Source organism: Neodiprion virginianus, chromosome 5 (genome assembly GCF_021901495.1).
Source record: "Neodiprion virginianus isolate iyNeoVirg1 chromosome 5, iyNeoVirg1.1, whole genome shotgun sequence".
NCBI classification, from domain to species: Eukaryota; Metazoa; Arthropoda; class Insecta; order Hymenoptera; family Diprionidae; genus Neodiprion; species Neodiprion virginianus.
Window position 1 is genome coordinate 6,043,851 of NC_060881.1, and position 23,989 is coordinate 6,067,839.

Consider the following 23,989-nt stretch of genomic DNA (forward strand, 5'->3'; position numbering starts at 1 on the left):
GGAGCGATGGCAAGGAGCTTAACATCTAGCTTGTAAAGTTAGACATAGAATGGACGTAATCGTTAGTATGGTCTATGGTGTTGCACCGCGAATGCCGGAAGTAGCTCCTGGACATTTGACCAGAAAATTGATTTCCGTCTCTTTCATTTGGGCTTTCAAGGGTAGTAGGTGTGTATCGCGAATGCTGTTTTATATCTCTGATAATCCGAGGAATCCTACACAACGGCAATTAATTAGTCTTACTGAACGGAATTAGGTTAATTTACCAATTGTTAAGAGTGATAGTTTTTTCGATAAATAATTGTGGTGTTTATATTTTCAGTCCAAAATGGGACGCCGGCCAGCGAGGTGGTAAGTCGTCATGACTCGCATTTTCTAATTTAGGAAAAAAGAAATAATCGAAAAGAGAAATAATTGTGGTACCTTTATTCCTGACCAACGATTGCTTTAATTGACTCGAGCTACGAATTAATCCGAGGCTCTAACAAAATTCCCTTTTTTGTGTCAACGCAGGTGTATGCCAAGCTTCGAAGTGCACTGTTCTGTATTTAACCCATTACTGCCTCTTCATTTACTCGCTTATTTTGAAGTTCTCTGTAATTGCCGCGAAAATTTTGCTAATAAGAGTTGCAATTCCAGACCATTAGTCAACTGTAGAGAATTTTGTGGAACTGAAAATTCGACATGATCGTAACATAACCTCGTTAACACTGGTGTCTAACCTGTTTCGCAATATGTATCATTTAATTTATAATTTATACAATCAGATGTCATTGTTGCAATACGCTTTGAGATAAAGGTTTGGGAATCTAAGTGCTGTGTAAATATGTTATAAATCAAATACTGATGAGAATTTTTGTTAAATTACAGTTATCGCTACTGCAAAAACAAACCATATCCTAAGTCTCGTTTCTGTCGGGGTGTCCCTGACCCAAAGATTCGTATCTTTGACTTGGGAAAGAAGAAGGCATGTGTTGAAGACTTTCCACTCTGCGTTCATTTGGTTTCTGACGAATATGAACAGCTTAGCTCAGAAGCTCTAGAAGCAGGTCGTATTTGCTGCAACAAATACATGGTCAAAAATGCTGGCAAAGATCAGTTCCACATTAGGATGCGACTCCACCCTTTCCACGTCATTCGCATCAACAAAATGTTGTCATGCGCTGGAGCTGATAGGTAAATTACGTGAACAATAGTAACTCATTTATCCAACAACGGAATATTATCTACTTAGATGGAAAATTAATGCTACAAATTTGTTCAACTATCTAGGCTCCAAACTGGGATGAGAGGAGCCTTTGGTAAGCCTCAAGGTACTGTTGCTCGTGTCCGAATCGGGCAGCCGATCATGAGTGTGCGCTCATCGGACCGTCACAAGGCGGTAGTTATCGAGGCTCTACGGCGTGCCAAGTTCAAGTTCCCTGGTCGTCAAAAGATCTACGTTTCTAAGAAGTGGGGATTTACCAAGTACGAACGTGCCGAATACGAGGATCTGAAGGTAGCTGGTCGTCTTGCCCAAGATGGCTGCAATGTCAAATATCTTCCAGAGCACGGACCCCTAGACGCGTGGAAGAAGTTCAGAGAAAGCCTGGCCAGTGCCTAATCTGAGCCAAACACTTCTGTAAATGTGGTCTCAATAAATTTTATTCCGACTAATTGAAATTGTGCGTTTTTTACTATTATACCTCGTTATGTTGCAGGAAGATGCATGCTATAAGTTCAGTATCAATTCCAGATCTTTTTTTGCCAATTTACCATTTCCATGGTGAATAGTACAAAGTTCGCTTTTATAATAGATCCATTGTTACAGGTATAAGTGTTCTACAGATGTAGCAGATGATCATCTGTTCGGAGTTCATAATAAAATAGGTATAATGTGAAAAGGATGGTGCTGTGATTTTAAGAATTTATTTTACAAATGATTAGAACGCCATATCCTACGTAACTCATTACAAATCAGTAACGTCATAGAAAATAAAAGTTGAGTGAGATTACGCGTCCATAAAGTTATCAATTGTAAATTATGTACAGGAATAAATTTAACAAAAAATATCCAAAAATTGGAAATATAGTTCACTAAAATACTTTGTTAGTAAAATGATTAGAAAGTACCTAATTACCTAATTAAAATTTGAAAAATACAATATTAAGGGAATGTATGGCCCAATTTTATAACACAACTGTTCAAGCTGCCCTAGGCTACCTGCATTTAACTTTGAAAGTTAAAAGAATACATCTGACAGATAAATTACACTTTGAAACTTTTTTGCCAACGAAAGATGTAGGTATCATTATTGTTCGACTGTTTAACGAGTTTGTGGTAACAAGTTTTAAACTTAGTGTAAATTTTTCTCATTAGTACGATCCACGTTCTTCACACTTCCGTTTTCTACTTGCAATTCGTCATCGATATCCAAATCATCTATAGGCTCTATGTTATGCATCGGATGAAGACTGGTATCCAATGCTTCTGTGCTTGTAACTGCGTCCAATAAAGGAGATAGTTTCTCTGCTTCACTATCATCATCTTGTCCCTGAAAACGTTGACGAAATTATTTGAGAAATGAATCTCTCAGTTTGTTAGCAGCAAAAGAACTACTTTACCTCATCGATAGCAGTTGATTGCTTCTCATTAACGAGTCTTAATGTGTCTCTTGTACGAAGGGCCGTTTTGTCACGTGGACGACTAATTACTTTGGCTCGTGCAACTGGAGAACGACTGCGAAGATCTTTTTGAGAACCAGAAATTTCATCCCTTGCAAGTAGAACAGACATTCGGAACTCGGGTGTTGCACAAGGCATACCACTAGTTCTTGGTGACTTCTCCGTATCTTTTGGAGATGCATGTTTCGAAACTGGCGTACGCTCAGCTGATCTAAAAAAAGTTCTTGTTTCTACCATCCTACTATGATCTACAATCTATACAATTTAACCCTTTAAGATTACACCTTTGATTCATGGATATACAAGTTTGAGCTTGGAATCCCATCCTATTCTTTCGTTCTCATACAAGTTTGATAAGTTTTACGCGTCAGTCACCAAGAAAAAGTGATAAATTACCATTAGATTATCATTTTCTTATCAAGTAACCTAATATTAGGGTTAGTTTTAAGAAAATATTTTCTTTTTGTACACGTGCATTATTGTTGTAGTGAACATTATTTTAAGATGCAGTTAAAGGGTTAAATGTGTTAGACATGGAATGTTCATGATTTTAGAGATGCGTGGAGTTTTGTTAGAGGCATGTGAGGGTGAAAGCAGTAAAGGACGGTTATTTGAATTTCAATAAGGCTAGAAAATAGTATATTAAAATCTTCATCATTTTACTGACATACCGATTTAAAATTTCAGCAGCTTGAATAGCACTGGCTGTGTCTGTGTCAGGAGTATCCAGGGACTCAATTGGTAGGACCGTTGCTCTTGGTGTATAAGGGCCATTCAAAGCTTCTATGAGCGATACTGCCTCATAGCCAGGTGGTATATTTTCACAACTACCCTGGAAAGTAGTTTAAGAATCGAATTTAATTGCTGGTTTACGAAGAGAAGTGAATTAGTCAGAACTGGCTTCCATCATACAGACTAATGACAGCTTGAGTTATAAAAAAGAATGAATACTAATAATCAATACCTCAGCCAGTGGCGGATTGGACAGTATTGCCCCAGTCGCTTTCTGCAAAGCTTTAATTTGCAACAAAGCCCTGAAAGGTGCTCGACATATAGGACAATTATTTGCCTGATACCGCAACGAGTCCGCACACCCATTACACAGGCACAAGTGCCTACAAGGTAGAATCAATGTATCACGTACATCACACATGCATATAACGCATTCAGATCCACTATCTTCAGTATCTTCATCGCTTCCTTGTTGCTACAAAGAGAAATAAATTAATTGAAAAAAGTGAATTTTTCAACATGCAACTTCATGGTTCCTGTTTTGTGTAATTGAAATATCATCTTGACTGCTTCTGCGATACCTTAGCATTTTCGCTGTTCTTATTTTCAATGCCGTAAATTTCTTGAATTAGATAACAAAGCCCATCTACGTATAGCTTTTGTTTCAATGCTTTTAACACGTACGATCCATCGGAATGTTTTTCTATAACAGCGATAGTAGTATGAGACTGTTTTGGCTCCTCCGTTCCCTCCTCTGCAACGCAGTGAATTGCGATTGGAATGACCTGGAAAGTAATACTTGTGTAATAGTCAGGATGTAAGGATATAAAATAGACAATTTTATGAAGTACTATTTTGTTTGTCAAGTGAAGCCAAGTTTTAAGATAATCACACCTCTCTGTCTGGATTGTATACTAAATCTTCCTCGTTGTATAGAGTTGGATCAAAAATATGAGACGATTGGCTGAACTGTTGATTAGTACCCTTTTTATAATGATATGTCTCAGAATTCATCGAAGGATCTCGAGGTATATACCTGAATAGATAAAAACAATAAAATGCAAATTCGAAGTGTTATAATACACAGTCTGGTTATTCTCAAACTCTATCATACTTACACAACTCCATTAGCGGTTACATCCTCAGTACAAAAATAATAAACCGTTATGGCACATCTAACGTCACAGTCGAAAGTAAATTCTATGTTAAACCTGGTAGGTTTATAGTCGGTATCTCCATCTCCGTAATGCTTACTATTATGGTGTTGCGACGAAGTTGATGTTTGGTCTATGATACGCACTAGCCGTAGTGATTCCTTCCGTATGTTAACCAGACTTTTCAGAGTCTTTGTTGGATCGTTGGCTTGAGGCGGAGGATATGGAAACTACGGAGAAAAAAAATAATCTATATTGTCGAAAAGATTCCAGGTTCAATCCTTTCACAGTCATGAGTACTAACCGGAGTTGGCCTACTTCCGAGGAAATTTAAATCAGCATTTTCTCCGAAAAGGTAAGCTTCCGGTTGAGGTGTATCGAACCTCTCACCACCCATTATAAAGTGGCTTCCAAAATAACTGCCTGTTAATTTATGAAAAGTTTGTAATCGTGTTCATTTATGATTCGGTGTAATAGAATTAACGTCATTTGTCTTTTGGGAAAGAATGAATTTATCGTGTAAGAAAAAATAAATAAAATTGTTATAAAAGATATGAAGTTACATGACAAAGCTGCCTCTGACAGTAAAGTAATAGGAAGAGGTACATAATAAAATTTCATTAAAAAGTATGGAACGTAATTTAATAATAATAACATTTTACCCGAACGCGGAGGATATTTGTAGGCATGGTTTGAAACTATGTCGACTTCTTCGACACCAGCATTTTGTCTGCTGGTTAGTGAGCCCATTTTCAACTATTTTCGTTGAAAATGCGAGATGAAATGAAGAAAGTTCGCTACTCGTTCGCACTTTTGACAACTAAACAACATTCAACAAGGTATCTACGGCCTCATCAGCTCAATCAGCTGGTGACAAAGCGTGGTAAAGACCATTGATGATACAACTCACGAGATTACACGACAAGGAAGTAAAAGTGACGTATCTCGCTACCGCTGGTGATATAGAGAATTGTCCAGTTAACGATAGTTTCTCCATTTCCCACTGAGTTATCTCTGCAATTTTCTTAGTGTCTAAACATTTCCAATGAACATTATATTATATCAGGGGAAATCCAGTTAAGTTTTGTTAGCATGTATCGTGAAATTAAGATGTAAAACACCATAGTTATCTGTTGACATTGAGATTTTCTGCCGTAATTTCTATCACGCTGTAGTCCAACGCTTTGGGAGATTGGAAGACTGAGGACACATAGAGATAATGCTTTGAATCATTTCGGATCTACTTATCTGGAGTACGGTTTCAACTCTCAAGTGAATACCGCCCCCCGCAGTGGAAAAATTCAATTGCTCCCGATGGCTCTGTGTCCAGTGATACATTAATTATTATTTTATCGCGGTGGTCGATGTAAACGATTATCTTCGACAGGTATATTTTAACTAGTTTTACCACAGATTATCGGCGTTGTGGTTATGGTGGTTATGTTGTGTGGTAGCTCACGGAGGACAATTGGAATGTTATCATCACGGAGTATCGCTGATTGACTCTTGTGCGTCGTCGTCCTATTTATTTATTTTTTTTTCACCTTTTGTTGCGATTATAGTGAATCCTTGACATTTATATCGTTAAGCTTCGACTATTGTTGTTCAATCTAAATGGTTGGTATTGATTACGATTACCATTCGATGTATATATTGTGTGTTTTGTGTCCTTGACCAAAGATGACATGAAATTTGGCAAATAAATTATGCGAGCCAATTTATTGCAGTTAACAATAAGATTTATCGCCAGTTCCTGTTAACTTCTCATTCTCGGAATGGTATTTAAATTATATTCTCTAATAAAAAAGAAACCATCTAAAAAACAATCACCGAGTACAACAATTTACATTCCGATCTTACTTCTCAACTTTTTCTTTTGTCAGACTTAGAATATATTGGCAATAGCAAATTTCTTTCATGTTTTAGTAAGCATCATTTTATAGGCTCTTCGTATGATGTCAGCTATAGTCCCCGGGGCGAATAATTTGTCAGAAACCACTCCAGAATGCGATCATGTAACCGACAGACAAAAACTACAAGAGGACTTGTTGGCTGCTGCTAAAAAATGCCATCTCAGATTCGGCGGACGAGCAGAATTGGCCACTGATTCTGATGCTTGTGTTAATCTCTTATGTTACATGTTTGAGTCGATTTTTAATCATGGATTACGTGCTAATCGTACAGATAAATTAAATTCAGCACTTAGGTAAGTTTACTTTTAATTCGCAGAGTTTTTCAGGCAAGATAATATTGATTGAAAAGGATTGCTTCGTCGGTGTTTACCGTTGAATAAATTGTTTGTTTAACATTTTCGACATTTTGACAGGTCCTGGCTACACAACAGTAAAAAAAAGTGAATAAAACTGTTCTTTGTTAGTTATCAATGACTGGCTTTTAGGTTAGTCGTGCATGTGTTACTTGTTTTTTGATTTTTCCTTGATTTCAGCTCAAATATATACCTATCGTATCAATATTGTAAACATAAATAGTAACATAGTCAGGATCAAATGAAGGGAAATTGGAGAAACATGTAACACATGCGTCACTAACCTAAAAATCTGTCATAGCATGCAAATGTCAAGTATATACTATCGAAGAATAGTTTTGTTCCACGTTTATTATTGTTGCGTAGCTTGAAGTTGACTGGTTGAAACTTCGCAATTGTTGATTGATGAATTTCCTTAATGACTAATGCCGACGAGGCAATCACGTTATTTCCTGTTTATGAATCACACATCGGTATCTACTAAAAAAATTGCAAACCAGGATAAGAAATAAGTATCGGAATATGAACTTGAGCCATAGTTTTATTGATGTAGCAAAATTCAAGGAAATTCATCCACCATAATGCAAGGAGCTCGACTTCATATTGTAATTAATACACGATGTAATTTATTTTCTAAATGTCAATATACTGTTTATTCATTATCATTGTTTCTCTTATCCTTTTTTACTGAAACTTGCTTCATCAAATTTGTATGTTTTTTTACATTCTAAGTAAATTCTATCGAGTGCAGTGACCTAACAAAACTTGGAAAACATTAGGCAATTATGAATATAAAACTGTAAACATTTTGGCAAAGAATCTAAGCAGACATTGGAATAACGTATACAATTTTTTCTACTTTCAGGCACGTTTCAGACTTAGTGTCAGGTGGCTTATACAAAACTAGTATAGCCCAAGAGGCAACATTCTGGCCTTGCATTAGAGAACAGCTTACTTGGCACGAACAAGAGCGCTTCAGTGTGCTCAGAAAAGTTTGCACAGATTTGGGACGAGGTAGAGCATGGCTCAGAGCTGCTTTGAATGAGAAATCCCTTGAGAGACATTTGCACTCTATAATCAGTCCCGAAAACTTATCCCCCTTTTACGAAGATTGGGCATTTTTATTAGACCAAGAAAGATCCTCAGTCCTACCTAATGTAGCTGCAGGTAGTTTTCAACTATGAATTATTTATATATCTGATAATTAAAAACTTTCTTGCGAATGATAGCTGCGAAAGTATTTTTACCTTTCGACGATCTGTTCAGGCTTGTGAATTTGTGACGACTGTTGATTATAAATATTTCTTTCGTGAACTATTAGGTCTGGGGACAATATTATTTGCTATACGGATAGATAATGAGAACCTTGATGACTACAATAAGGAAGGACAAATTGCAGGTTGCAGTATATCACAGTCGGAACCAATTATTCCAACAATACTTCCAGGTATTACATTCGTTTCTAAGTACAGTTGAATCTAGAATTTATAAGCCGTTTTGTCTAGAATGAATGTAATTAAAAATTTTGACTTCTATTACTTGCTATTTGGATATCGTACCAAAATTCAAACTTGGTACTCTTGGTTTTATTACAAAGAAATGTGTTTGAATTTTGTGACATGTCTCGTCACATTGTATCAATTGTAATAATATTTCGATTGCTTAGTTTGTTGTACAGCGGGATAGGTAAAAGCATGAGAACACACTTTGCATTGTTTAGATTCTTCCAAAATTGATCACGAAAAACGCAAGAAAAAGGTACGCACTCATATAATCTCATTTGATGATGACGACAACGGTCAGGAAAGCGAAATTATAAACGTGGACGTGTCTGTCAGTGCACCTCCGACTTGTTTAAGTTCACCAACTATGACGTCGGTCAAAGACTATTTGCTCGAAGGTCAGCCTGATTCCGATGGTTCAACTGTTGAGCAAAATAACACAACGTTTGAATGGCAAAAGTGAGATATGGACATTACCAATAATTCTCATGTACATGAATTAGTATCCTCTTCTATATTTCAATGAAAGACTCAGTGTGACTCAGCTTTTGATAAAAAAAATAACATTTCTAAATTTCGTGCAGTGAGTCCGTAGAAGAGGAAAGAGTTCTGACTCCCTTAACTGACGTTGGAAGTATGCGGGGACTAGTGCCAGTATCACCTACCGAGGAGCCAAATCTCGAGGACTTACTCGTCACCCCTCCAAGTTACTCCGATGTAAGCATGATTGTGCAGATTCTTTGTTCAGTTAAAAGCATGCACGCACTGCGGAGAACGTCGATTTTATTTTAATGTAGGATTTACAGGAAGTGACAGAGGCTGCGGTAGAAGCTATTGAACCACCAACTGGTTTAGAAATACAGAAAGATATGGAGAATCTTGATATTGAGACTCTACGCATCAGGCTACTTGCCTTAGCTGAACTACTCGACCAAGCTAAAGAAGATGCGACAGGCAGTAGATTACAGCTGGCCCGTTTTCAGAGGCAACACCAGGATCAAGTTGAGAGGCATGATTTGCAGCTGCAAGCATTGCACAGGTGACTTTTGTCTTGCCATTGGTTAACTGAGAGCTCAAGCTTAATCTCGTACATGTTACCTGTGTTTGATTAATTTGATATCTGCATGATTTGAAAATAATTTGTTGCTCACTGTGAATGTGCAGAGAAAATCAATTGCTCAGGCAACAACTGAGAAAGTATGTCACCGCAGTTCAAATGCTTCGAAGAGATTCCGACTCTACTACCGTGTCAGAAGAAGATCATTCATTAGATTATCATAACGAGGCACAACAATATCAAGATAAACTGGTGCAAGTAGCCGAAATGCATGCAGAACTAATGGAATTCAATGCCAGACTGACTATGCAATTAACTAACAGGTATTTAGACATACAACCACCATATCTGTGTGGAAAACAAAAACAATTGAGCGAACACGCCTGTAAATGCTAATCCTTTACATAGGGATAGGCTGGTCAAATTACTGCAAGCCGAATTGGAATGCCTTCGAGGACCATTGAGTGAAGATGGACTGCCAATGGAACCACCCTGTCTCATACATATATGGGTGCCATCTGCTTTTTTGACTGGGCAATCATCGGATATTCATCATGTTTACCAGGTACCTGTTCGTAAAGAATTACTGATAAGATACAAAATAAGTGACACGAACAAATAGGAAATTCATGCTTCAAGTCATTTCAATATTATCTGCATAAGTCAGAGTAAATGAAAGTGATATGGTTTCAGATATACGTACGTATTAGGGACACGGAATGGAATATCTACAGACGGTATGCGCAGTTCTACTCACTTCACAAAGAACTCAAAAAACACGATGCTATCGTGACAACGTTTGAATTCCCTCCCAAAAAGACAATAGGAAACAAAGTAAAAACAATTTTCCCAACTATTAATACGGCTCTAAATGTACATTTCATGCTCTAATAGTTATATCATTTGTTCAATAGGACGCTAAATTCGTAGAGGAGCGACGTCTAAGGCTACAGCAATGGTTAAGAAGAGTTGTTGGCCGGTTAGCTCATTGTTCTCCAGCATTTGCGGCTAGACCAAGCAGACAAACTCTTGTATCGTTGATGCCTTTTTTTGGGTGAGCTAATTTAAAAGATGTCTTGTGACTTATAACTTCACGCGAGTGTATGTGGAGTGATGACTAGTTTCTGAGAGTACACTAAATCCATGAATACAAAATTGTACGATGTAAATCATACCAGTTAAGTACTGTTATCTCTGTTGTTATTATTATCGTCTGTAATGTAAATAGGTAAATCATTGTACAGATCTGATACAAGATATTTTATTCAAAAGTATAACGATGATTGCCAGTATCTAGTATATTTTTATGTCCACTGTTTCACAGTGATCTTCCAAACAACGACGATTCAAGAAAAAAAGGAAATTCGACGAGAAACACGTTCTCAACGTCACCTCAGTATACAGGACTATAATTAATACGTATACCTAGATAATTTGTACATAACATAACGAATTCATAATTTACATATATTTGACTACTGTTCGTAATGGAAAATATTTGAAAATTGGTGTTTTATACAAAGGCGAATCACCTACATGTTTTCGATAGTTATACTAAAGAGGATACACTATATTTTATTGCTTCTGTTTTCTATTGATTAAAAACACAGTGACCCCATGCACTTATCAGATATTTTATGTTTAATTTGTATTTGTGGTTTCAACTCTAAACGTAGTTCTTGCATCATGTATAATTTACAAAGTCCCATGCTACCACACATAGGTTTTACAGAATAAAGGCCTGTGTAAATTTTAACTGCCCAATATCTAACTGATTTTTTTTACGTTTCTCCTAAAAGAAGGATAATAATTTAATAAACAAGTGTTTACAAGTTTTGCTACTATTAAACACATGCCGCGTAAGATACGTTACATTCCAGCATTAGAGTTACGTCAACTCTTTATTTTTAGTCTGTCTCATCTCGTCTTGTTGATAGGTCGTTAAAGAGTTTGTAAAAATTATTACCGCGTTTTCCTGGTAGTCGAAACAACAACTGCGTAACTTCTATTACCGCAATTAAATTATTCCATTAGAAAAAAATACCAAAAAACAAAAAAAAATTGTAAATATACAATATTATATAAACCACCAGAGTGGAGTGCTTAAATGGATGTCCCGACGAGGCGAACCCTCTATATAATTCGCTCGATCTTCGGCCAACAGAGGACGAACTCTCGAAGTATCGCTTGTTTATTCTAATAAACAAATCAAAGCACCCAAATTTGATTATAACTATAATAATTCAATTAAAAAATGTCACGGAAGTTACAATAACTGGCTATATTAGCAATTTCATTCTTCATAATTTCTGGTCAAGTCCCCCCACGCGGTGCTTTTGGAAATGATTCAGTTCAAAGCTCATAAATTAGAAAAGAAACTAAAACCAATTGAATTTAACAAAATGAAATGAAATTGTTGAATGTAGTATGAAACAGTACATTGGCACTTGCCCTAACGAGATGTAGCCACGAACAAAATAATAATAATAATAATAATAATGAACCAGACTGTTATTTAAATTATCGATATAATATATGTTGTCTATTATTATGATACGAGTTTTTGTAATCAGTATTTTGGTTTTGTATGAATATCATATTAAATATAATACAAATGGTAATAACGGCGTTGACGATAAAACACGATTTAGAATGAGAAAAAAAAAAACGAGACAAAGTGGTACATAAAAATAATATACATCACAAAATTCCATGAAATTGGTCAATTTTATTTATTATTTTTTTTTCCTCCATTTTTTCAATCATTTTCTTCTCTTTATGTAAGGCGACTTAATAGTAATATAAAAAGGTACACTTTTTTCATTTAAATATCATACTTTATGATAAAAAATAAAAGTGCATAATTGTTATTATTATTGGAACAAGTACATACATTTTTATGCTGATAAATAATAATGATAAAACTAATTGTATATAAAGAACCATACGTTTAACAAGTTGCGCAGAAAAGTCCCACTATGGAGAGGTAAGGTCAAACGCTGCTTCTGAGATCAAAGGATACTACATATTTGTTTACCTGTAAAGTATATGAAAATGAATTTTTGTGACCGGTGGATCGATTCTTCTACTTATTCATCATTATTCGATAGTCATACAAGTAAATTAAATAAAGCAATGACGAATTGTTGTTGTTGTTATTATTATTATTATTACATAATATAAGTATGAATCAAACTAAGCTCACCTTTCCATATTGAGATTAAAGGTTGCGTAGAATATAATACCAGTGTATATTATCCTTATTATTATTATTGTTGTTGTTATTATTATTATTATTATGTGTAACTAATGAATACAAAAAGAAACTCTCGTAAGGCTATATGTTATACGAACTATGTTGCATCACCGTTTTTTATTCTCATTTAACATTGCGTCAGTATATGAAAATTTGTTTGAGTACTTGTAAAAAGGTGATTCTTTCTGGTTGTTTTCTTTATTTTTTTCATTCATTTCTTAACCAGCGTAGTGTCAAGTTGAAAACTGAAATTATTCTATCTATCTATCTATCTATCTATCTATGTATCTATCTACCTATCTATCTACCTATTTAAAAAAAGAAAACTATAGTACAAGTACATACATTATATTATTGTAATAATATGCAAAAATTGGGAAAAAAAAACAAAAATATTATAAAAATTAGAATGGAAATACAAAAAATATTAGATAATAGGTGAAGGCTTGAGTGGAAAGTGGCGAATAAGAGAGTATTTTTTATTAGGTATGTTGCATTTATACATTATTCTATACACATATACGTATATATAAATATACATATGTATATACACGTATATAAGTACGTATACGTGTACGGTGAAAGAAAAAAAAAGAAATAATCTTTCCGCTTTACTAACAAAGCGATTATTAAAATTATTAAAATTAAGAAAAAGAAAAATTTTAAAATACCCGCAGATCTACTTATAATACATGGTACAGAATGTAAAAATTATAATTATTTATTTTTTTGTTTGTCTGTTTTAAATACTGTATTTTATCAATATTATTTATGCATTACTTTCTGTATTTTCAACTGGTTCTTGTCGAATATAAGCTGTTTTTTTTTTAATTTTTTTTTTTTTTTATCGTCACTTGTTGACTATCCTTTTTATACCGAGTTAAATTTAGTAGCTAAACTGTCTCAAGTCTCTCTTTACTTTTCACAAAACTGCAGGTACTTTAAAAATAAAAAATATATGAAAAATCTAGTGTTCGCTACATGTATCAAAAGCCATTGTACAATACTGCTGAAAATGTATGTTTTCCATGAATTGTCATCATTAAACACGTCAAGCAGCATTATTGTAGAGGGGTTTAATGCAAACTAATATGACACATGAATAAAACATAAAGACATATAGCAATCTCAAAACGATTTACGGCTCTGCAAACTTAAGAGTGAAAAAGACGTGTCAGGGTTGTACAATATATACATTATATTGGAAAACCAATCGAATCGTTTAAAGAGATAAAAAAAAATGAAGGAAATTTAAAGAAACGTTCAAACTTAGTGCAAATAAATTTTTTGGAAAAAAACGTTTCTACATGTATAAGTAAATGCTTCGTCGAAATTAAGTCAAACGATTTTATTAATAGTAAAATCAAAAAAAAAAAAATCAACAGAGGAATGATTAATTGAATGATGAAAAAATTTCGGAAATTTTCAAGCCTTACTCAGATTCGGTTGCTTTCACACAACTTAGTCCCCATTGTTACTTACTGTACGTGATCATGTCTTTTACTCCGTATACATCAATAATATACTATATCCCGCTCATAATGTCCCAGTTTATATACGTATAAAAAAAATATATATATAAAAAAATAAAAAAAAAAAATAAAAAATGATCTCACACACACACACACACACACACACACACACACATTCACTTACTCCTTTTCGTTACGCATCATGTGCATGCTAATCATATAGTTTTCCAGACATTGATCTGTCAGTGTTAACACTATTAGGCACAGGGGTACCTCTTCTTATGAACCTAAAGATAAGATATTACACTCGCTGTTAATCAAGACGATTTGAAATATGTTTACGTGACACGAAAAATAAAAACATTTTAAATAAACAATCGTCATAGATTTGTATATGTTAATAAAATAAAATTTGAAAATACAAAAATGAGAAAAAAAAGTCATATATAACTACAGTTTTAAAAACACATTTTAACATCGCTCGCAATGTGACTGCGAGTGATCATCATTTGTACTGTAAGCTAACTTAGTTGGCTTTGGCTATTAAACTTTGAATGTTTATTAGAAAATATTTATTCAGCCAAACGTGAGAGCTAAGATCTAATTCTGCTGTAAAATATTTGAGAGAGAAAAAGAAAGAAAGTAAGAAAAAAAAAAAAAAACACTAGAAATTACCCAAGTTAGGAAAAAATGATAAAAAGTTTCATCTCTTTGTTGTAACGAATAATACGTTTTCTTTCGTCATAATTGATAATGAAAGTGTAACAATTAATGATCAAATTGAACATTCTCGCTTTCCAATGCAAAAGTTGCATCTTTCGACTCAACCCTGCAGCCAAATTAAAACCTAATGTTAGTTTTGTGAATAGGAGCGATTCCAGATTTGAATATAGAGGTTTAATAATACTGTTGTTGCAGTACATAAGTTAGATGGGACAAAGTTTGAGCCAGTTTCCTCACTTTGCGTTGATTAAAGAACAAATCTATGAGCGGGCAACGTGCAGTATTTCAAAACAGAATTATTCACTTTTTCTCGTCTCTATATTCCAATCCAGAGGTACACACGCCTTGTTGTATTTATACTTTAAATTACGATATAGCGTACTCACTAATTCATTCAACTGACTAATTTTGATTTAGCCCTAGGACGGACTAGAGTAGGAGAAGTACAGACACGCGGAGTTACATATTTTATATAACTTGTACAGTTTTGAAAATGTATCATATAATATCTTACTGCAAAGTAGTGAGCTACAGGTGTGTTGGTAAAAGGATATTATTCCACAAGGTAGTTTGTCAAATACGTATACCTGGAAATTGCTACTTTCTAAGAAATAGACAAAGCAACGTGTGATATCAGTCAATCATTTTAGATAATGGATACTTTTTTTCCCTTATAGTGCATCCATCAAATAAGTATTATTATAAAAAGTATTTTAGACTTTATGTAGATGCATGCCCAAGTTTGATTCGTTACACGTATAATTAATAATGAACGTTGACTTCGTCTCCCATAAGTTGAAAATTTAAATTTTTGATCAAGCTCAATTAAAATAAAAGTTTAATCTTACTAGGATAACCAAAGTTGCAATGCCTTGTTCATTTAATAATAAAAAGAAATAAATAAATAATAATAATAACGAATTTAATGCCGATATATTGAATATTTCAGCAGGGCATTTTGTATGACGTAGGGGCTTTGCATTAGTTGCTCTTTCTTCGTTTCTTTTGTTTTTTTTCAATAAAAAAGCAGTGAAAGATGTTTGATATATTTATTAGAAAACTGCGATTAAAAGATTTTCTAAATTTTTTTTTTTTTTTTTTTCTTTAAGTATATAAATTTTTCACGGTATTTTCTTTTTCATACAAACATACAAGCTCTCTATTAAATTGAAAAATTACTCAAACTTATGAGTATCTTAGAAATTAAAACGCAATTTCAATAAGTATCATAATTATCAAATTTCTGCACCAATATCAATATATATATATATATATGTATGTATATATATGTGTATATATATATATATCTGGACAGTCCTAGGGTTAAATTAATGTATAATTGACATAATCATTCTGCTATTCTGAAACATACTCAGATTGATTTAGATATGTTAAAAATGTACCAAACAGCGGTCACCATCGATCATATAATATTAAATGGGACGAGTTAAGACACTCTCCTAATCAATAAGTGAACAATGCGAAATTGTTTTGCCTAATTTATTTAAATTTAATTTTGGAAATTTCCAAATAACAGGTAATCTTTTAGCAGTCTTTATACATGTCAATCCGTCTTTTTGGAACGACATAAAGAAAAAATTAACAACAATGATAACACATTAGGCAAGTTCACAAAGGCTGAGAATACAGAGTCTCACCTGACATGAGCAAAAGGTTTATTTATTTGTGTTTTTTTCCTCCAAACACTCAACATTTGAAAAACGTTACAGCAATTTTACCACATAGTAGTCAACGGTGGCCTGTCCTCATATTCTAGCATACGATTCTTAAATGCAGAGGAAATATTTATAGATTTTCAAAGCTATGGTTTATTAAATTTGTTTTAATCAGAGCAACCTTTGCCACTTTCGTAAGGTGGGACTTTGTATCTATTAGTCTCTGTGCAATTAGCACACGACTATGCACGCTAAGGCATCAAATTCTTAGTAGGCTGGTTTAAAGAGAGCATAGACCAGTGTGCCAGGTACTTGTGTGTTAACATTTATTTTTATTTTATTTATTTATTTACTTTTTTTTCAATGCCGTGGTTAGATACGTTGCGGTATAAGACGGTGTATTATTATTGTATTACTTAGAAAAAAAAGCCTGCTTTTCGTGAAATCCGTGATTATATTTTTCCAATAATAAGTTTCATTTTGCCAAACCAGAACTGTATATTGTTTGCAAGAACTTTGTGTATTATGAAGCGAAGGGAAATCAATTGAACTCGTCAAATAGTAGCTATATCCGAAAATACTAATAGATAATTTAATCTATCTCACGAAAAACGTTTCGCATTGCAGGTTTATGACATCATAATGTTCGTAAAAAGTTTAACTATCTCAAGAAAAACGGTATATATTTTTCCGTAATGTTTACCGATACCTACATTATACCACACATTTATACGAGATATGAAAAATACTCGGCACGTGGTGATGCCATTCGTGTAAATTTTATTTTACAATAAGATAGCAGCAAAAATATCTCCTATCAATATTAATAAGCGTGAAAAAATTTTATCCATTTTTCTTTTACATTTAATTAAAATCAAGTCACAAACCACTTTAAGATTCGGATTTAAATTAGTGTGAAACACATCTTATTACATGGACCATGTATAATACGGAACGGTTCATTGAAGTTTGAAGGTGAAACTGCTCGTTTGATATAGATAATCAAGATATCTATTTCTTACCTACTTATAGAGTGATGAATATGCCTGCGTGCGTTATTCGTGGATAGTTTAAATGACATTCTGATATAATAATACACTCACACTGTCATTCACATAATTCTTAGATAACAACACCTTGTCAATGTTATCTACGCCAGTATATAAACAGACACACCTGTAACATACCAATTGGAGGATCCACTTGTGTGCTTACCTGATACCATACTTTCTAAAACCATAAATCATTACCTCAATCAATACTTCATATTGTCAGTTGTCATATTTGCAATCCCTACATATCGATCTCATATCGTATTGGATTCACACCGTCATACATTCATCGATCTGTCATTGCATGCTTTTATTGGTTGTACATATTCAGATTGTAGTCTAACATAATGCAAGGTGCCTTAAAAATCGTACAGCTATCTAAACAATCTTTTACTCAAATATATAATAATTGCTTATAAGTAAAACGGTAAAAAAAAAAAAAAATTTTTAAAAGATATGGGGAGTTGAAGAAAGAAGAGAAAAAGAAAAAAAAATAAATAAAAATTAGGAAACTTAATGAAAGAAAGACAATGGTAGTATAGGTACTGCTTGCTAGGTTTAGAGCAGAATATTGTGATGTTATCCAATGTTCAAACTATTTTTGCTGTTACTAAAACTGGCAAGTTAACAAGCGCAAGACCTGGATCCATGTTTAAAATACTTGAAAATGATAAATTTTGATTTTTTTTTTTCTACTAGTTTTTCCATTAAGAAAATAATAACATGAAAGAATTATAACAATTTACCTCCACATCGCGTGATCTTTAAGGCATCCTGGATAATTGTAATTATTGAATATTTTAGCATACAAGTAATAATACAAAACGATAAAAGGAATTGTAAATTGTGATCGTATCTCTACAAGGTTCGATTATTCATACCACCGGTGAAAGCTTTATGAAAACATTAGAAACGGGTAAACATGCTTACCTAAGCATATAGATAACGCTTGAATTTGTATAATTTTTTTTTCTTTTCTCACATTGAAATTTAATACTTTTTCATCATTTTGAATATTTTGTCCATGTATACAAAACTAAAGTTGTTTAGCACGTTTTTACACTAAATTTAGAATACACAATTTTTTTTAGTCTTTTTCCCTGTAGAACACAATGTTTATTCCTAAACGTTGTTTTCGTTTATCACAAATTATTTTTTCAAATATTAATGCAGCTTAGTTTCATTTCATTCTTTCGTTACTTGAAATACTTCGTATTGACGTGATTATAAAGCTTTTTCTTTTTTCTTGTTCCTTTTCATTGTTACACAATCACATTATTACCCAAAATTATGGGTTACACTGGGAATTGGCTGTTCCGCTCGTAACTTTTTGCAGTTGCAAGTATGCCTTTGCAGCAAAGCACACATCATCCTAATCGCGAGATTTTTTTTCATTTCTCGTATTACTTTTTTTCAAATATTTTTTTTTTTCCTTTCAATTTCCCTAAAAAGTATAAACCAACCAGGTTTACGCGTTTCTTGCCGAAGAATAAAGGACTTGGGACTACGGATTTGGGGGTGGAGTGGAAGGTGTTGTACGTGGAGAGGGTGATGCACTGACGATCAATGTAGGGCTCGCCGGTTGTTGTAACGGCAGGAACGCTGATCCCAAACTTGGTTTTAACTGGAATGTTACACTCGGCTTCGGGAAGTTGTCTAATTCGCTCAAGTCTATCATGGGCCGCCTATGCATATGAAAATAAATATCACATTCTACGATCATGTTTACCATTTTTCCAAGTCTGCGGAACTGTAAAGAGGCGGACATCGCTCCTAATCATCGATATTTCGCTTAGTCCATAAGAGATTTTTACTTTCAGTTCATAATAATATTTCTTCCAACCTCCTAGAAGCCCGGTAAATTATTTTTTGGTACAGCTCTTTTTGAAATAAATGTAAGTTGTTATCAACTTTGCTAAATTTTCAGTATAGAGTTACGTCTTACCTGACTTCCTCAAACTTTAGATTAACTTTTTCACAGCCATCTGGAGGTTCTCTGGCCAAAAACGTGTTGATGTGTGGTGATGTGCCTGGGCGACTGTCTTTATCATGTTCTGGTGTTGAGCCACGACTTCCGCCTACGGATTCAGAAATTTACACACAAAGATAATAAGTTTGTAACAACTGAGTCATATTGTGATTCCTGAAAAAAACCACATGGATAGATGAAAATGAACAAACAAAGAAATCAATCAACAAACGTCATGCTTTACGTAGCTTTAACTACTGAATTGAGTGTGAGACACTTGAATTGATGATTTCTTGACTAAACCTTTAATTTCTTCATTACGATTACACATATTTAGAGATAAAATATCAAACAACTATTTGTTCAGGTTTGATTCGGTAGAAAATATTATAAACAAACTGTACGGAATGGAATTTATGCGATTCTCGTTAGAGTAGTAGTTGTGGCTATAGAGGCAGTTACTAAAGTGTATGGTGAACTCATAACAATGCTTTGTACAGTTTCACATGAGATAACATAAGACAAAGATAAGATCGGAGGAATGTGGAGGCTGGTGAGATCATAAAAATAGAGGAACACTTACACGGCCTAGTGATTATGTTGAGTTTCAAGATGATTCTATATCTAGTTTAATTCATTGCTGAGTGAAATTCATTGCTCAGTTGACTGAGATATGTCAAGTGAACATATTATTTAAAATTGAATCAGTTTCGTAAAAGTAGTATCATTTTTCGAAAATTCCTCAACATTATTCCTTGATCAACATTACAATATGATCAATTATCAAGCTATAATATTTACTGCAAACTGACACAGTAGGAGTTATGGTTTCTTAATATTTAGGTATCCTAGGATAGTGATAATTGCCCCGAAGTATATTCAATATGTAACATCTGACAAAGTTGTTGCTTTCTTTGGATATTCAACCGATTTGAGTGCAATCGGACAAAATGCATTCTCAACATGCACATGCTAGCAAAACACGTGTATCAAAACGTAAACTTTGGTCGACCAGTAAATGGTCTTGTTGGATTAAAGTTGGCAAGTTAGAGTTTAAAAAAACAAAAAGAAAAAAAAAAAAAGAAAAACGAGACCGGTATGATTGAAATTCAAGGACGTTTGTGTCGTATAGCAGCCAACCTGTTGGTAGTTCACTGGCTGAACGGGAAGCATCCATAATACCAAGAATCAGTGAAGACTCAGAATTCCTTGACGAAGGGCCTGTTTTGTAACGAGTATACGCTATTGTTAGACGGCACTTGTGTTTATATGGCCCTAATTTTACACGACATTACAAAACAAAACATACTCTGTATATATATAAATTAAAAAACAAAATAAAAATCAATCAAAAGACGTCGGAAAATTTCTAAAGACTAACGTAGTTATATTGAATTACAATTGTGATGGCTTTTACAGAAGTGAACGGGTCTCGAAATTTTTCTTAAAATTAATAACGAACGATTTGTTTCACAATTACAAAGCGTAACATTTAGATGTGCTGATTCAATTTGAGCTTATTGAAAAGTAATTAGTTTTTTAGTGATTGGTCATTGTCATGCTTACATGAAGAATGAGAGCTGGAGTGAATTTCACCAGCTGGCGTCTGCGTGTTAACACTCCTAGTAATTCTTAGATCTGGGAAAGGCGCTCGGTGTCCCTCAGGTGTGATTTGTTCACGAAATCGTAACCACTGAACATGAAAAATTACAGTTCATTGAAACACGTATGTTATGAAAGTAAATATATAGAAATCGGTACATAAAATGCATATTGTTATTTTTCAGTACCCGATAGAATATTAATTCTACAATACTTTCAAGAAAGATTTACCTTGTCTTCCACAATTTGGTCCGAGTCGGTGGTATTGCCACCTGATTTGAGCACCAACCCTTCAATTTCTTGATTGAGTCCTTCAATGGAGGATCGCATTGGAGGCCTCATTGGTTTTAACGGAATATTCATAGGACTGGCTTTGAAGCTCAAATAGAATTGGCCGTCTGTTGAGAAAAATCAAACACTGATTAAGTACAAGGTTACATCAACAAATTGTTTTCAATATCAAGCAATATTACAATTTAAATCAAGATACTACTTGTTGCAGTTCTCTAAATTTAAATCAGCAGCCATTACTGTCCTAAAAAATTGATCAACTCAAACTTACACAAGGATGTTTGTGAAGCGATGCTTGGCAACGGGACTGTGTGATCCCCAGCCAAGGCAGGGGGAGGCCCGCTAGGCATAATGAGTCCGAAGGCAGCCGTTCTTTCTCTGCTACTTGTTCCCTCCTTGTTGGTACGTTGTAGTCTGAAGCAAAATAAAAATCACGTGACGATGTGCAAAGGAGAGACAAACGGTACTGTGTAGAAAATCAGTGTTTCAATTTTCACCTGAAGAATAAATATATTTCAGATTATTCTCACCGGTGCCTGATGAGCTTTTCTAATTTTTCTTCAGTTGTGGTTTGCTCCACAGCGTGCCGGGTGTACATCTTTCGCGACTCATTAGGCCATTCCTCGGTCTGACGAAGAAACGTGTTATTTCAAATTAGAAAAAATGGATAGAGGTTGTCGTTTCTTCCTTCACAGATAAAATGCTAAAATTACAGTTACCTGAGTGGATTTGTCCACCGAAAGTAAAGTTTCGTGAACGTAATAGACGTCGCGTGGCCACTGTCCTTTCAGGTATAGAGTATCGAGGGATGCCGTTCTTCTGATAATTTGACCGCTGCTGCATCTTAAACCTTCACTGGACCTGCCGCTCAACGTTTTTGACTTCGCTACAAGTCAACAAAAAAGTTTAGAATTACCAGATTCAACTACCGGGGACTGCCACGGTTTACTAAGATGTCAGCCGGCAGTACATGCCAGAAAATATTAATGTGGAAGTGTTTAGTAAGGTAGGTATCATATAAAAATGTATGCTAAAAACTGTGTACACATTTAATATGATTTGAGTGCAATAGAATCCACTGTTCGGTAATTACTAATTGTATTCAAAATGTAATTTCATGAGCCTGGACAAGTTTTTAATGTCGCATCTTGCCTTGTAGACTTTTGATAAGTGATAGTGCCACCGTGAGCTCAGTAAGTATATCCCGGCCTGCACCACGCTTAGTATTTTTGCCAAAAGTGGTATAAACTTGACCGATGTTATAAATATTTCATTCGCTATTTTTACTAAGGTAAATTAGAAGTGTTAGAGAATATAATGAAACAGAGGTTATTCCGCACGTGAGTAGGATGTTGCATCTAACAAAACTTGATCACGGAACTTTGAGTAGGATCAGACTGTGCTACAAAAAATGTATTATTCTGTACGTGATTAGTTCATGAAATGTTATTTTCCTAGAAATATTAAAACCAGTTCGAAAAGCAAATCGATACGATTTCCATCGATGTTATTTGCAGTTCATACGATACCAAGTAACAGAGTAAGGTGAACTCGATAAAAACGATATAAATAATTCAGCAGCTTGGAAGTGTCTTTACAAATAAAAATCAACAAAAGAAAGACGTTGAAAAATGAAACGAATTGGTTCGGTCGAGTGTGGGAGAAAGTTGAGTACACCATGAGAAATAATTAAATTGTTGTCACTTGTAAAGCGGATATTCGAACGAACGAATTGAATCCGTAGCATTGCGACTCGTACTATAGTTAGGTACACATGTACCATGTGTGCACGTGCATAGTATACGCACACAGAGGCACGCGGCCGCTTCGCGTACGCGCGCAGACACGCGTAAAAGTCTCGCTTGCAGGGACGTGAAGTTGGACGCGGATGTGTGAGAGGTGGTTATGCATGTGTAACATAGCGATGCATCGGCCCGTTCGATTTCCATACGTCGAAGGAAGAATGATATCCGGTTGAAATAGTAAATATCCGAGGGATTCGATAGATAGCCGTGATAGTTAGACGCGAGCTGTTTAAACAGCGATACGAGGAGGGGTCGGAGGGGGGGATCGGATAGTGATAAAATAAAGTACCTTTGTAGGAAAGAGAGCCAGGGCTTCGCTGCCCGGAGGAGGATTGATCGGGGGAGATGCGAGCCCGCCACGCGTTCGTCGGCGAGACGGTCGGGCTGTTGCTGTTGCTTTTTTTCAAACTACTGCTTTGTCTGAGGAGAGAACTCATGGGTAAAGTGGCCCGCATCGGGCCCTGTTTTGACGTTGAGCATGGTGAGGATTTTCGCATCCGCTGCGATCCCGACATTTTGTCATGTAGACAGATGCGGTCGGTTATCCGGGTGGTAGATATATTTTATAGTTAAAAAAATCTCGCCTCCGCTGGCGAGGTACACGCGCACACACCACACACTATGCACACGATTAATAAACGATTAAACTAACGCCTCCTTTATGTCTTTCAAAGTCTTTTAACACAACGTATTTAGACACGGCACCGATTATACATACACTCTACGCTACGCGTCTTGTCATTTGCAATGTTCTGCTGCCTCAACACG

The 23,989-nt window shown here is 34.7% G+C and overlaps 4 protein-coding genes across 14 annotated transcripts; 2 read left to right on the plus strand and 2 right to left on the minus strand.

The window, feature by feature from the left end:
* The first annotated feature begins 40 nt into the window (after window positions 1-40).
* LOC124305337 (60S ribosomal protein L10) lies at window positions 41-1,658 on the plus strand. Its single transcript, XM_046764641.1, has 4 exons — window positions 41-168; window positions 323-351; window positions 871-1,176; window positions 1,273-1,658. Exons 2-4 carry the CDS (start codon window positions 329-331, stop codon window positions 1,601-1,603), a joined length of 660 nt encoding a protein of 219 aa, XP_046620597.1. The 5' UTR covers window positions 41-168; window positions 323-328; the 3' UTR covers window positions 1,604-1,658.
* A 233-nt stretch (window positions 1,659-1,891) lies between these two features.
* LOC124305322 (E3 ubiquitin ligase Rnf157) lies at window positions 1,892-5,444 on the minus strand. 2 transcript variants are annotated; one of them, XM_046764613.1, is made up of 9 exons: window positions 5,213-5,444; window positions 4,855-4,973; window positions 4,515-4,780; window positions 4,291-4,432; window positions 3,978-4,181; window positions 3,629-3,871; window positions 3,336-3,496; window positions 2,605-2,875; window positions 1,892-2,534 (listed from the first exon to the last, which is right to left on the minus strand). In XM_046764613.1, the coding sequence occupies exons 1-9, from the start codon at window positions 5,298-5,300 to the stop codon at window positions 2,337-2,339; spliced, it is 1,692 nt and encodes a 563-aa protein (XP_046620569.1). In that variant the 5' UTR covers window positions 5,301-5,444; the 3' UTR covers window positions 1,892-2,336. The 2 variants fall into 2 exon arrangements, with proteins under 2 accessions (XP_046620569.1, XP_046620570.1); XM_046764614.1 differs by having other exon boundaries at window positions 2,605-2,755; window positions 5,213-5,442.
* A 314-nt stretch (window positions 5,445-5,758) lies between these two features.
* Window positions 5,759-13,994, plus strand: LOC124305318 (sorting nexin-29). 9 transcript variants are annotated; one of them, XM_046764599.1, is made up of 12 exons: window positions 5,759-6,167; window positions 6,477-6,756; window positions 7,682-7,983; window positions 8,138-8,263; window positions 8,537-8,777; window positions 8,903-9,035; window positions 9,116-9,357; window positions 9,483-9,698; window positions 9,784-9,940; window positions 10,069-10,209; window positions 10,290-10,429; window positions 10,700-13,994. In XM_046764599.1, exons 2-12 carry the CDS (start codon window positions 6,503-6,505, stop codon window positions 10,785-10,787), a joined length of 2,040 nt encoding a protein of 679 aa, XP_046620555.1. In that variant the 5' UTR covers window positions 5,759-6,167; window positions 6,477-6,502; the 3' UTR covers window positions 10,788-13,994. The 9 variants fall into 9 exon arrangements, with proteins under 9 accessions (XP_046620555.1, XP_046620552.1, XP_046620554.1 ...); XM_046764596.1 differs by having other exon boundaries at window positions 6,494-6,756; XM_046764598.1 differs by having other exon boundaries at window positions 6,494-6,756; window positions 9,125-9,357.
* Window positions 13,995-16,798: 2,804 nt separating this feature from the next.
* LOC124305323 (protein FAM117B-like) lies at window positions 16,799-23,981 on the minus strand. Of its 2 annotated transcripts, XM_046764616.1 has the most exons (9): window positions 23,511-23,981; window positions 22,136-22,302; window positions 21,947-22,044; window positions 21,688-21,830; window positions 21,357-21,523; window positions 21,090-21,216; window positions 20,664-20,744; window positions 19,500-19,632; window positions 16,799-19,239 (listed from the first exon to the last, which is right to left on the minus strand). In XM_046764616.1, exons 1-9 carry the CDS (start codon window positions 23,734-23,736, stop codon window positions 19,059-19,061), a joined length of 1,323 nt encoding a protein of 440 aa, XP_046620572.1. In that variant the 5' UTR covers window positions 23,737-23,981; the 3' UTR covers window positions 16,799-19,058. The 2 variants fall into 2 exon arrangements, with proteins under 2 accessions (XP_046620572.1, XP_046620573.1); XM_046764617.1 differs by lacking the exon at window positions 20,664-20,744.
* Window positions 23,982-23,989: the final 8 nt, after the last annotated feature.

Bases quoted from the DNA above. Each gene is read 5' to 3' on its own strand.
- LOC124305337 (XM_046764641.1), top strand. From the start codon at position 329: ATGGGACGCCGGCCAGCGAGGTG. The intron at 352-870 runs GTAAGTCGTCAT...GTTAAATTACAG, and splicing joins GGACGCCGGCCAGCGAGGTG to TTATCGCTACTGCAAAAACA. The intron at 1,177-1,272 runs GTAAATTACGTG...TCAACTATCTAG, and splicing joins TCATGCGCTGGAGCTGATAG to GCTCCAAACTGGGATGAGAG.
- LOC124305323 (XM_046764616.1), bottom strand. From the start codon at position 23,736: ATGTCGGGATCGCAGCGGATGCGAAAATCCTCACCATGCTCAACGTCA. The intron at 21,831-21,946 runs GTGAGAATAATC...ATTTTGCTTCAG, and splicing joins GAAAAGCTCATCAGGCACCG to ACTACAACGTACCAACAAGG. The intron at 21,524-21,687 runs GTAAGTTTGAGT...TTTTCTCAACAG, and splicing joins CGCTTCACAAACATCCTTGT to ACGGCCAATTCTATTTGAGC.
- LOC124305322 (XM_046764613.1), bottom strand. From the start codon at position 5,300: ATGGGCTCACTAACCAGCAGACAAAATGCTGGTGTCGAAGAAGTCGAC. The intron at 3,872-3,977 runs GTATCGCAGAAG...TTCTCTTTGTAG, and splicing joins AGAACAGCGAAAATGCTAAG to CAACAAGGAAGCGATGAAGA. The intron at 2,876-3,335 runs GTATGTCAGTAA...AACTTTTTTTAG, and splicing joins GCTGCTGAAATTTTAAATCG to ATCAGCTGAGCGTACGCCAG.
- LOC124305318 (XM_046764596.1), top strand. The intron at 8,778-8,902 runs GTGAGATATGGA...AATTTCGTGCAG, and splicing joins ACAACGTTTGAATGGCAAAA to TGAGTCCGTAGAAGAGGAAA. The intron at 9,699-9,783 runs GTATTTAGACAT...TCCTTTACATAG, and splicing joins ACTATGCAATTAACTAACAG to GGATAGGCTGGTCAAATTAC.